This window comes from Corvus brachyrhynchos, unplaced genomic scaffold (assembly GCF_000691975.1).
Source record: "Corvus brachyrhynchos isolate BGI_N302 unplaced genomic scaffold, ASM69197v1 scaffold69, whole genome shotgun sequence".
NCBI classification, from domain to species: domain Eukaryota; kingdom Metazoa; phylum Chordata; class Aves; order Passeriformes; family Corvidae; genus Corvus; species Corvus brachyrhynchos.
Genome location: NW_008240228.1, coordinates 5,859,627 through 5,873,367, shown reverse-complemented (window position 1 = coordinate 5,873,367; position 13,741 = coordinate 5,859,627). Strand labels below are relative to the sequence as shown.

At 45.4% G+C, this 13,741-nt stretch overlaps 1 protein-coding gene across 1 annotated transcript in view; it reads left to right on the top strand.

Moving 5' to 3' along the window:
- CCDC85A (coiled-coil domain containing 85A) overlaps window positions 1-8,717 on the top strand; it is a 67,397-nt gene extending 58,680 nt beyond the window's left edge. The window contains exons 5-6 of the mRNA XM_017745228.1: window positions 972-1,091; window positions 6,720-8,717. Coding sequence (XP_017600717.1) covers window positions 972-1,091; window positions 6,720-6,809 — 210 coding nt within the window. The 3' untranslated portion in view covers window positions 6,810-8,717. The remainder of the gene's footprint in view (window positions 1-971; window positions 1,092-6,719) is intronic.
- Window positions 8,718-13,741: the final 5,024 nt, after the last annotated feature.

Below are 13,741 nucleotides of genomic sequence, written 5' to 3'. Positions count from 1 at the left end.
CAGGAATTAATGCTACATTATTTCTTAATGTTTCCTATGGTGTTTATTACTCTTTAAGGAAGGAACTTTCCTTCTCTCTGTCTTTGAAACATTTTGCTTCTTCGGAGTTCTCAATTTTTTTACACAAAGTTCTGCATAAGGAATGAAAGGGAAGAGCAGGGCAAGTTGGGAGCAGCTCAGGAGCGGGACTAGGGCGGTCCCTGCGGCTGCAGTGCTCACATTGCTGCCCACAGATGCAGCAGGAGTATTTTTAGCACTCCTCCAGAGCTGCCTGCTTGCTCAGGTTACCTCACTCCAGGAGATGCTTTACATCCTGCAAAGTTTGAGGTGACTGAGCTGGAAGAATTTAGGTAGCGTGCATTTTTTTGGCAGTGTCCTGAAGAGCCCTTGCAGGTGTCCACTGGGACAGCCCTGAGGTTGTCACTGCTGGGGACAGGTTGACATCTCTCAGGCCAAGGGGGCCATGGCCTTGCCCTGGAGGAGCTGGAGGCAGGGAAGGAGTGAGCTGGCAGCCCGGAGCTCCTGGCTCCTTCTCTGGTTGGCTGTGGCTCAGCTCATATTGCAAACCTCGCAGCAACGTTCAAAAATGTGAGTTCTGTTGAAGGAACAACCTCCAGAATTACTGAGATAAAATTAGACCTTCTCAAAACCTTCCTGTGAGGTTGAAATTATCTCTGTAAACTTTGTAGCACTTTTGTGAGGTGATGTACACACATAAGAAATTTTGTCATGTCCTGATTTTCCAGGGAGACGCCCTTGAGGGCCAGAATGTTTGGGTGACACTCTGCAGTGCCACCCACGCTGCCTCAAGTGGACCTTGGTTACTGTGGCACAGAAAGAGGGGAGCTTGGGAGTAACACACACCTTCAGTGCTTCTGAGCCTTCTGCAAAAGAGCAATAAATAACTGACATCTGTTTTAATTAGTGACCAAGCCTTTTGTGTATTAAATAGTGTTTAATTTTTTGCGAAGGATGCCATTAGGATGCCAGGAGGGGCGGAGGGGAGTCACTGCTCTGCAAACGAGCCAGCCAACGTCAGTGGACATGGCTCAGCCTCTCAGCAGTCTGACTCAGTGGTAAATGCTCTGAAGGTAACGCTGCTCCTCTGGTACAGTCCATGCAAAACGTCCTGTCTGTCCCTCAACACGTGTGTATTGTCCTGGCAACATCCCCATGGGCACCACTGGGATGTTACTGTCATGAGTGGGGTTGTTTTTGTTTGTCACTCATTGCATCTGTGGACTGTGTGTATCCTGGGCAGGGTCCCGCCCTCACAGCCGTGTTGATTCCAGCTGTAGCTGCTCTCCACATTACTTACACTTGTAGTTTTTCTTTGAAGCTGGAAGTGGTGTTTTGCTGAATAAGGAAGTCTTTCATTGAGGATGCATGTTTGTGCTCCAGTGGAATACAAGGGATTCCTGTAACCCGTGCAAAGAGAAAGACTTTAATGCAGAGATAAAGCCAAGGCACACAGTATATTTCTGTTAAAAATGGCAAAGACCACAATCCCAAGGTCAGTGCTGAAACTCCCATGGGAACAGATGTGCTTTACCCTGAAGTCAGGGCTACATTGCAAAGGCCTGTGTGGCATTGATATACAGCAATTGACACAAGTAATCAGAGGGGTAAATCTCAAGTTCTCACTTCTGTCAGCAGTAAAACTGTTGCAATTAAAGAAACTTAGAAAGTGTTAGAAGATTCCAAGGTTTGTGGGGTGACATGAGACAACAAGTGGCTGAGTTCTCTGTCCCACTGCAGCACAGGTGCCAGTGGTACCCGTGTTCCTCTGGAGGGGAATGAAACTGAGGGAGAGCTGAGCAGAGAGCAAGGACTGTGTATTCCTCTCTCCCAGTGCTGGCTCAGACGTGGTTTTCTGGGGCTTTGTGCACCTCTTCTTTTCTGTGCTTCACTCATTCCTAACCTGCTTTAGGTTAAGGGGGTGTTATTCCCCACCTCTACAGGTGTTGCAGGGACATACTTGGAGTGGGAGGTTGGCACTCCTTCTGGAAGGGACTTTTGTAGACATTTGCTCTGGTTTTGAGCTCAGCGGTGCTGTTGGCTTGCCTGGACATTCGAGTTCCTGCGCACAGTGATTGTCTCCCTCAGGCCGGGTGACATCGGCTTCTCCTCCGTGGAGCCTGAGGAAATGGGTTTATGCAAGTGAACCGAGCACAAATTACAGCCATCAGGTCCCTTCCTGTAACACAACCCCGGGGCACAGCAGCGCTTCCCCGCAGCCGTCTCGCCTGTTTTCCTGGCATGCAGAGGGGAGAGGCAGCAGAGAGTGCCCCAGCCCCTCTCCTCATGCCCTCAGCTGCACGTCCCCTCCGCGATGGCCGCCCCAGCCGCGTCCCTGCCAGCTGCACTCAGCCCAGGAGCGCGCTGATCTCACCCTCGTACAACGTTCCCAGCTCCCGAGGAGTGCCTGGTTCAGAGTGCTCCAGGTCCTCTCTGCATCTTCCATGTATTTCACCTGCTGCTGCCTAGAAAATAAAGCTATGCCATGTAATTTTGTCAAGAGATCATGTGTCATTATGGAAAAAAGCCTTTTGTAGTTCTCTTAAAATACCCCTTGGCAAAGGCTCTTCCCTGAATGGAGCATTTAACAAGGTGCTTTTGACAACCTGTAGTAACAGCTGGTCCGTGTAAGTGAAATATTGGAACAACAGCTGATGCTTTGCTTGCTGAAATGGATTGATAAGAAATACACAGAGTTTAGTTCAATATGATGTGAAAGCTGTGCTTTAAGTTCACCAGGAGGTACTGCAGCAATTGATATAAATGAAGTGTTGTATCCAAATGGAAAGTGAGCTGTCAGCTCACAGATTGCCCAACTTCCCCATCCCCAGCCAGGGAGCAGACCCTGCTTTTTCCCAGGGTGAGGCATATGGGTTTGATCCCACCTTTCTGGGGAATGCACAGCTGATCCTTGCATCACTGCAGAATCAGGTGCAGGAGGAAGAACCAGCCAGCACCAGGAGCCTGCTTTTCAGTACAAATTTGGCAACTTGGAATTCCTGCAACAAAGAAATAGTCTCTGTTATAAAACCTCATTGTTAGTGCAGCCCACTTGTGAACAGCACGAAATCTGAAGAGCAGGACTGTGTTTTAAAGGGACATTTCCATTAGAAAACAGAGGAGGTGGTTGTTAAAATAGTGCTGTTGTTTTCCTGACTTTGAAAAAAATGAAAAAATATTTTAAAAATTGCCTGGAATCTCCTGCCAGTGGAGGAAGTGGGGAACAAGAGCAGAGCTTTGCCATGCTGCCGGTCAGATGAGGCTCTTCCATGACCTGCTCCATCAGGCAGGATGGTTGGAAGAAGAAGTTGCCATGTGTGTGTCCCCATTCCAGTTGTATCTGACCAACCTGCTTGTGGTGCTCTGCATGGATTGACTTTGCACTGAGACAGCTGGAAAAATGTGCAGTGTAAGTTTAAGGGGTTTAATTTTGTATTCCATATTGAGCCTGGAAACACCTGAAGATGCAAAGTAATCTTCGTTTAAATGCTGACAGTATGCCCTTGAAGATTTTATATGGAAATTAAGTCAATTACTGTTTCTGTAATGCAATTACTGTTTCATTAGGAACACTGTAGTGTTAACATGTGGGTTAGTATTGATCAGAAAAATCTATGTGTATAATATATCTGGGATAAAGTACTGTATGACTCAGCTGACCTGAATTTATCCTTCATAAGAATAAAACTTGGCAAGTGTGATGAAGCCTGGCAGCCTCAGTTTCCCCACCTGAACAATGGCCCCTATGTATTTTTCTGCCTATGATATTCCTTTGTAATTTATGGATAAAACCCAGTTTCTAACTCATACATATTTAAAAGTAATCCATAAAAATTCTTGTGATGTAAGTAATGCCACTTCTAAAATGCTCAATTTGACATTATCACTTCATTTGTGTAAATCTCAAATATATACTTGTATCCCACCTTGTCCCTTTGTTCCCCAGCCATTCAAAGCTCTGCTGCTGGCATTGAAATGCTCCCTGTTCCTCTGACTTCTATAATCCGTGCCTGATTTGACTATTGATATATTATTATACTTTTAAAATAGTTGGTTATTTTCTTTCTGGTTTTGTCTTCTTACACCCACCCAGTCCATGTTCAAAGCACAGTGGATTTGTGATGAACGACTTATAATGTTTCTTTCCTTTTGCATTCTCCTTGCAGTTCCTGCCAGGCTGTAACTCAGTGTTTAGCTGCAGCCTGATGCACTGTGGGTGTTTCACAGGAAACATTTGCCATGGCATCATTTTGCCTGTGAAAACAGTGGAACGATGACAAGTTTCACTTTGAGCTCCATAATTTTGATGCATGGTGTTGATTGGTACCAAAATATTGCAAAACGCAAATATGGATGTGTAATTCATGCTGTAGGAATTTTGTGGTGTTAGATGATTGTGCTGGTATGTTATTAAGGTAACGGAGGTGGGAATTCTCTCCTCAGGATGTGCATATGGAATTGGTGCCTGCTCATCAACAATGTATTTGGGAATGGTTTTGCTTTGTATTTATAAGCTTGTAGTGCCTTAGGAGAATGTAGCCACATGTGACAGCGGGTTTAGAGGCAGTTCATGGTGTATTAGTGAGCATGGGTGTAATTCCAAAGCACAGGAATGTCTGGATTCGGTCTGGAGGGGTGTTACTCATATTTTCCTCAGGTTACTGGGAAGCTTTGTTTGCAATTCACTTGGGAAGGGAACCCAAGGGAAGGTGGTATACACCAACTGGGATTTTAGGGTGTAGCTGGGCAAGAGGGCTCGGGCAGCTGAGATTTCCATGGGTATTTCCTGCTGCTCACGGAGTCCCACAGGGCTGGAATGCTGCTGCAGCCTGGAGATGTAACGGCTCTCACCTGCAGTTGGGTGCAGGTTCCTGCCTGGATTCCAGGGACATTCCTGCATCCTGGCACTCTGGTATGTTGGAAGTAAGCTAAAAAGGAATCTCCATGGCTGCATCCTCAGCCTCACAGCTGTCCTTTAGCTGAGGTTTCTGCTGAAATTTGGAGTGATTTTGAGTGACATTTTGACCCCAGCTTGTCACTTGTGCTTAGGGCATGGGCTCTCCTGTGTGGGTTTTCCCCTTCCTAGCAATCCAGGGTCACTCATTCAGCTGGAACTAAAGGACCTTGGGAAGTGTCATCTCCTAGTTTATTACTGTGTCAGCATTAGCTGCTTGGTAAATCTTGTCTTAATATTTATTGACAAGAAAAATTGTTGGAAGTCATGGTTAGGCGCAATGTGCCTTCTCACAAAAGCTGTCCAAGAGAGCTTCCTCTTTGATAGTATTAAGTTAGGAAAATCAGGAAGCAGATGTTGGAAAGAATTGTCAGACCCAGCCTGGCTGTGCCACAGACACCCAGTCTGGGAGGTGTCCCTGAACCCCCGTTTTTCATGCTCTCACCACTGCAGTGTTTCACTGCACAGCAAACGTGCCTAAAGCACACATGTTTTTTATGATGGTGACTTGGGATTTCTGGCTGCAAGGTTCTGGTCATACGGCAAGTTTGCAGGCTTTGGGTCATGCCCACCCACTGGAATTAAAGACAGTTCCCTTTAAAGACTTGAATTTGGCCCTGTAACACTGTAGTCGTGTTGCTTCCAGTCTGAAGTATTTCTGGTTTTCATGCTGACACTCAGGTTTTCTTCAGGAAAGGCTCAGAGAAACTGGGTTATTTTCCCATCTCTTGTACCAGATCACAGTAGGACCTTGGGTTTGTTCTGCCTTTGCTCATCAGCTCTAGGAGCTACCTTTTCAGGATGTCAGCTTCCCAGGATCCAGCTCCTTTGTCTTTATTCAGTGCCAGCTAATGCAGTGTCTGTTCACTGCTGGACTTTAGGCACTGGTAAAATACAAATAATGAATGATGACAATGGAAAACAGCTTTTACCTTTCTTGACACTCATATTGCTGTTGGCCTGGAGATTAATGGGTGATTTAGTAGCAGTTACAAAAAAATAGTCTGAAATTGCAATACAATTGATAGGAATCACCATTCTCGTCTCTAGCAGTCCCTGAGAGGCCTGGGGACATTGACATAAGCTACTGTTCTTGTGCTCATATTCCATCGACCTTTCTGTAAGTCATTGTAAAATACCTCCCTAAATATTGGGGGGTATCACTTCTCTGCCTTTTTAATTCTGACATTGGAACATGGGTGTTAAGCAGAGTAGCACAGTGGCTGCAGGCACAATTCCTCTCACCTCAGGAAAGAACTAGTGGAGTAAACACTCCTAATGCCTTCCTTGGTTTGAAGAGAACAAGTAAATGCTTTGAAGCAGAGGAAGAACTGCTCTGTGGTTTTTAAGCTGGAGATGTTTAGACACCTCTGGAAGGATCTTTGTGCTTCTGAATCACATTCTACAAGAGATGTGGTTGGGGAAATAGTTGGACAGAGTTTCTGTTGAGACCTGCAAACACCCTCAGTCTTGTGTGTGAAGCGTAAAATATCCCCATGATGCACGTGCCAGTTCATGTGTCCCTGTTTCTAATCATTTTTACCTGGCAGCATGTGCTTTCTGTGTTCACAAGGAATGCTGTGTCCCATGGGAGACAGTCTCTGCTCCTGTTGTGTGTCCCTCCCCTGTGTCCTACCTGTGCTGCATGGTGTGTGTTCCAAGCTGTGGCATTCCAGATGCATGTCCATAGGAACGCCAGTGCTCCTTAACTGGGGATAATGAGCTCTCTTTCCATCCCTCCCTCTAGGTTGTGTGGAGGAAACTTGGAGATGCTGCAGGGTCGTGCCCTGGAATTAGACAACACTTGTCAGGAAATCAGTATAAAGGACCTATGTAAGAGGCCCTGACCACATCCTCTCTCTGAAGAGCACGAGTTTGAACTGCCCAGGAGAGGGGAAGAACTGCCTGTGTCCGCCGCAATTCCCAGCTGACGTCGGGGGCTCTGCACTGCAAGAGACTGCTGGAAAGGGGGGACATTCTGCACAGGGGTCTGGCGGGGAGCTGTGTGGCAGTGTCCCCCAATCCTGCTGTTCCAATATCCCGGCTAATGAAGAGCTGCACCCTCACTGCAACACTCCACCCTTAGAAGCACTGAGGTATTGCCATCCTAACCAAAAGATATTTGGGATTCTGCAGGCATTACGCAAAATAAGTTTTATTTTGGTTAGTTACAGTGAATCTCTGATAGGTCTGAACGAGTTTGCCATTGGATTTAAGAGAGGTTTTTCAGCAGACTGGAGAGACACTGATAAACTGTGCCTTTGGTCTCCGCAGGTTTGAGAAAGTCGCTTCTTAGTAACTCACACTTCAGTCTGTAAAGGATCCGTTAATGGTGCTTAGGCAATTTCCAGGTGATTTTTTTGCTTTGGTAGAATACCTGCCTTTGGAGGTGCTAAAAGACCATAAAGTCCTAACCAGCCGGTAGTGTAGCATAACTACAGTACTTGTAGTGATCCGCAATTTCTTTCTAAATGAAAGTCAAGGTAGCTTTCTTTTCGATTCACATTGATGCACATCTTCTGAAGAGGTGTAAGGTGTTTAATGAATGGCCCTTTAATTAACAGAATACTTAGGCATCACTCTTACAGGTCTCAAGTCAGGATTTCCATCAGAGTTTATTTTGGAAAATATTTTCCAATTGTCAGGATGCTAATTTCTACTGTTTAATTTAGAGACATGCTGGTTTATTTAACAAGAGCCTACAAGGATCTAAAAGATTGCACTGCATTATAAAAAAAGCTTTTCTTGCCACTGTAGCGTTCTTTCAAAGAAAAAGGTTTTATGATCCTCAGAGCATGTCTTTCATTATTATGAGGCAGAAAGCTCTTGTTCAGATTGCCTGAGATTTGACCAGACGGCGCCCTAGATGTGCTTAGTTTATTTTTATCTCTGTGTATATGATCCTAGTTGTGTGTATTGAATTACAACAATAGATATTTTGTGTATATCTTAAAGCAATGATAGTTTCATGTATGAATGTGCAACAGGCTTGTGACTGAATGCTGTTGCTTAACTTTTTACCATAGCTGAGTATCAAAAAGACTAATAAAAATTAATTAAAAAAAATATAGGAATGCAACAATTCCTGGGTTTCTGGTTTGTTCTTGGTTACTAAGTTTTGAGCCAAAGTCAGAACCTCTGTTTTTCTGAGCTTGGACTGTGTCCGTGGGCTATTTGCAGTGGAATGTAGCTCGGTTGCTGTACAATCTTTTGTTATATAGGCGTATGATGTAAATCTGCTATCTGTCTTCAGAAAAAGTGTGTTAATTTGCAGCAGTAATTCTGTTGGTTTCTGTTGTTATTTTCACTTGGTACCATTCAATGTAAGGCCTCTGATCCAGCATTGCTTTCTCGGGCAAAACTCCCGTTCACTGCTTCTCCTTGAGTTGGAAATGCAGAATCCAGCCTTCTGTTTTGAGCCATTGCCCTCCTGCGTGGTTTCTGATATAACCCCCAGCCCAGACAGCTCTGTCCTCTTTCCACGTTGTTTTCTCCCCTATATTGTTTGCAGAGTTCAATTTCAATTGTTGTATTCCTATCTCTCTGTATGTATGAACAGCTGTAACACCTGTACTTGTGCCTGCGCTCTGGACGTGCAGGGGCCAAGCGAGGGACACTGGTCTTTTGACACTACACTTGTGTAAATTTTGATACTGTATTAAAACTATTTTTTTACAGTTCTGCATATGATGGGGTATCAAGTATTGTGTTCATCTTAGCAATGGTAATAAATTATAGAATCCCAGCCTTGTTTGCTCTCCTTTACTGACTGAAGCTCTGAGCTGCTTGGGCTTACAGGCAGGAGCTGCTGGAAATCCTGCTTGGTTGAGAAATTAGCTGCATGCTGTGCATTTTTCTTCATTTTCTTGCCAGGTGTCTTTAAAAAATCCCAGCAAAGTGAAGTTGCTTCTCTGTCTTCTGTTAAATGAGGAATAGCTGTGTGTGATTGTGCAGGGGGCTGTGACCAGGTGCAACTCGTTCAGTCCTCAGCTGTGCTGCGTTTGCAGCCCCAGGACACCTGTGCTGGTTTCTTCTTCCTCCCCTCCTCACAAGCCAGTCTTGAGGTGAGGATTGGGGAACATGGAGCTCTTGGAGTCTTTTTGTTCAGGTAAGGGGTGCTGGTGGGGCTGGCAGTGTCCTACAGTGTGTTGGTGGCTTCATGTGCCACCACATCCTTGCCCCAGTACTGAGTTGTGGGGGAAAGGGCTGGCTCTTACTGCACAGCAGAGAACTTTCACTAAATTTTCTGGAGAAAAGAGATACTTAGTACAATCAATATCTTGAAGCTAATAAATCCCATGGGGACTCCTTAAAGTGCACCTTCCTAAGAGGAGGAAGTGGCCAGTGTGTGGAGAAGGGAATCAGTGCTCCTGGGGGGGGGTCTGTAGCCTGCTGAAATGCCTCTGTGCTAATGAATAAATGTTGCTGTAGTACTTGGGGGCCTTCAGCTCCTCTGTCTTGCTCCCTGCCCCTGTGGTTAAGCCTTTTTCAGTGAAATGTAACTGTGCCAAGCCTTGTGGACTCTATGTACAGTTGTTTGTAGCAGACTTCTGCTTTGGTTGAAGATTTGCCCATGTTGTTACAGGCCCTTTCCCAGGATCTCAGCTGAGCCTGAATGAGCTATAAATTCACCGTGTGAGTGAATTTTAAATAGCACTTGTGTAGTGGATGTATGGCGTGGATTTTACCTTCTGTACTGTAGAAAAGCTGCTTTGCTGAAGGGTTAGAAGGTAAAGAATGGCACTTTGTTTTCAGCAAGTGACTGGTTTTAGTAGAGCCTGTTCCCCAAAGGCTGCACTTGATGGACATGTTTATGAATGTGGCGTGAAGCCAGAGTGCCCTTCTTAATGTTTTGAGCAGAGCCAGCCCAAACAGCCTCTGTGGCCTGGGGACAGCGCCTGGCCCTGCGCTCCTTTGTGCTGCCCAAACCTTTCAAACACCAAATGCCCCCCAGGCTCTCTGTGTTGTCTCCGCAGCAAATACCAGCCCTGCCAGGGCACTGGATTGTTTAATTCCCCAAATGTTTTTGAAGTAAGTCCTGGGGTGGTGTGAATTCTTTATACTGATCTCACCACTTTGATACAGAAGAAAATAGCTTGGCTCCTCCCCCCCCCCACTTTTAAGTGGAAAAAAGTCTTGATGAGGCTGTCCTTTATTTTGAGCAGAATGGGCCATCAAATGCAGCTGCTGGGTATGGAATGCCAAAATCTCTATCTCCACACTTGTGTTTTCCAGGCTCAGGTGAACCACATACATGGGGACCCCAGGCATGAATGTCCCCATACTAGCACTGAACTGCAGTTCTGGTCATCCAAGATCCCAAAGGTAAGGACAGCTGACTTGATAGCAGCTCTGCCTGGAGTGAATAAATAGAGGCTGTGCATTAATTAATCAACCAGCAAACAGGAATTTGCTGGGCTGCTTTGGGGTTGTGGTACTTACTAGCACGTGCAGGCAGGCCCAGGAGTGAATTGTGAGTTGGTGTTTGCCTGAGCTGGCAACTCACATCTGATGTGTGCAATGCTGGGAGTGAGGGGGAAGGGGAACTGCCAAAAGAGGAATGAGCAAATCATCTTGCTAGGAATTACTCTTTTCTTAAAGAAAAAGCTCCTTCCCCTCTTCCTTGATGGCTCCAGACTCCTCCTGTTCGGTTGGTTTTTTTATTCCAGAAACAGCATGGCATGGTTGAGATTTTCAATGTGCAGAAGGTCAGAGAGGAGGGGAAGGCTTAGCCAAGACTATGTAGGATTGGTGGGTGTCAAGCAAAACAAAGATGGTAATGTGAAAGAAAATTAACTTTTGAATACTCTTACATAAATACAAATATGACTGTGTTTTAAAAACTTAAGAGAACATGGACCAGAGACATAAACCTTACTTGAATCTGTCTTAACTGTGAAAGCTCAGACACTTCCATGTGAGTAATTAGAAAATGGAGAAATAAGTAAAACCATAGTACCCTATGCTATTGATATGGGGGCTTTGCTGGAGTCAGGCTCTGGGGAGCTCCAGCCTAGTCCAAGCATTAGTGGCTCCCCTCATGCTGGCTGGTGGGGAAGGACCCCAGGGACTGCATCCCATGCTTCTGTCTGAAACAGCTTCCTAAACACCTGGTTCACAAAGGAGTGCCAAAGTAATAATACTGAATTATTTAATGTGTTTGTTAGAACATGATAATTACTCTCCTCTTGAATAAGAACTTGTTATAATGATCTTTTCAAAGCACTGGCCATGGCCTGAAGTTTGAAGATTCTCTGGATTCCATCCCCCCCTCCCCCCCCCCTACTGCGTATAGGTTGAAGTGTGTGTGTGTGTATATATATATAATCATATATATATGATTTTTAAAATATTTGTAAGTCTGCAGATGAAAAAAAATAACACAGGGAGCCCATCCCCAGCTTCTGGAAAGAAAGAGGACCAAGGGAGGGGGTTGGGGACCTGCTCTGCCAGGATCCAGGTGGCTGCAGGTGAATCTTGTGCTGCATTTAGGTGGGACAATCTGTTTGCAATGACCTCAGCTGTGTGTGGCAGACACTGAGAGAAAAGCAGGGTGGGAGAGAGAGAAGGTGGTTTAACCCTTTCACAGGTGACTTTGTTTTCTTTTTATCATCACTGTTGGTAAGTGCCAGGGGCTCGGATCAGCCTGTGAGCAGTGCTGTTCCCAGGCCTGAACGCCTCCACTGTGGAGCAGGAGGGGTTTGATGGCATGGTTGGGTGTTTTTTCAAGAAGCTTTGGAAGTGCCTGGTGTGGCAGGGGACCATCGTGGCTCAGGCCAGTGTGCTGAGCTCTGGTAAAGCATAGCTTCACTCACACCTTAAGCACGAGGGTCACAGTGAAAGGAAAACGTTCTCTTGGGTTTGGAGGTGGCGTTTCCAAATAGGATCTGGTTTGTTGTCAGAGTGGTGGTGGTTGGCCTGGACGTCAGTCAATGGCATGGGGCTGTCGAGCTGCTCTGTTTTCACAGGTATTAGACTTCATAAGAGAGGAAATACACAATTAAAAATAAAGTCTTTTCCTCCCCCTGCTGGAGGGGAAGCTTCCATAGACTGCTGTGTGCTCCCATTTAGGAAGGCCAGAGCCCACCCTACCCAACCTTGAGAATCCCAGGAAAAGTGTACCATGAAACATGGAAATGTTTCCATGGGAACTGTTCTTCTACTTCTGCTAATAAAACAGACCAATAACACCAGTGACAACAGGTCCCAGTTTCTGCACCGAACTACAAACAGTGAATGCTACAAAGGGAGCTGGTAAAGAGCAGAAGTGTAATCAACAGTACTCTAAATTAGGTATGCGTGTGCCTCTCGGTGAGAAAGCACAAGCAGATAAACAAAGCCCTTGGGGGTGGGGGGAGGGGAAAGGAAAAGATCATTTTAATTATAGCACATGCAGCCAACATAAACCCCATGGATTGTGTGAAATCAGGTTTGTTCCTCTGATCTGCAGCAGGAAACCCTGTAGCAGATCAAATGTGCTCGGGGAAGCTGTCCTGCTAATTGCTGCTCCTAGCTGAGCCAAAGCCAGCTATTTAGACAAAGGAGAGAATTCACTTCTTATTTAGTATTAATTATGAAATAGCATGTCTTGATGGGCTTCACAATAACACTAAATTTCCTGGGGAAAAAAAAAGTAGTTCTAATCCTGTGAAATAATTGGAGAATTAACCCATTGCTTCAGGCTGGAATCCAAACACGTGCATACAATTAGGTGCAAGATGAGTGATGTGATGAATAAGGCCTTTTCTTCAATCACAACCAATTATGAAACTTATTTTAAAGGCTTCCTTCCAAGCATTCTTGTATGCTCTGATGTTAAAAGAGCATGAGGTTCGGTTGTTTTTTTTTTTCTTCTTCTTTCTGGCATGATTTTCATGGTTCCTTTTGGTTTTTATTTTTAAACCTGTTGTGGCTGTTTTGCAGCATCTCTTTGGCTTCTCACTAGAGATTTCAGAGTTCTGCACTGAGTATTTTGAGGGTTGGATGTGTTGCTTGGGTACTCTCATGGACAGGAGGTTTTTGTTTCCTCCTGTGCTTTTCCAGTGTGCGTGGGGTGTCTTGGAGCAGCTTATGTATGTTTGTAGCCATGGACAAGCAAAGCCAAAGAGGCAGGGAGGAAGTTGTGTTGGTACCCTGACAGAATGGAAACTGCAGGAATACCCATACAGAGCATCCATAATCCATATGTGCTTATGTTAAGTAATAACTTTACTGTGTCCAGGAAAATGTTTCTGCGAGCGCTGATGGAAAACTGAGCTGGATGGGAAGGCAGGTATGTGCCAGCAGAGACCAATAAATGTGCTGCTCTAAAGGCACTTCAGAGACATTTTCAGGTGTAAAAATGAGCAGTTGGTTAAAAAATACAAACAAATGAAAAATAGACAACTTGAGGTTTTCCCAGCTGCTTCCCTTGGCTCTTTTGAAGCTGCCTTTCTTCAGAGGATAGTTCCGTGTGACAGTGGGTTTGACTTTTTCCCTGCTAATACCTTAGCAGGAAAAATGAACAAGGGAGAGAAGAGGCAGCCAGTGATCGGTGCCCAGACTGGCGCTGATAAGGTTTTATCTTTGACCTCGGTGAATTAATTGATGCTCAGGTCTCAGTCAGAAACCTCCTGGCCTGGTTGAGGAAGGGACCGAGGGCTTGGTCCTGCCCGTGTCTCTGTCCCAGGATTCGCTTCCCGGGATCGGGGCGGGGGTTGTCGGGGGTGTTTCTGTCCCCTGAGCTCCCCGGGGCTGCTTTTTACAGTGGGGTGACTTCACGTGGTGCAG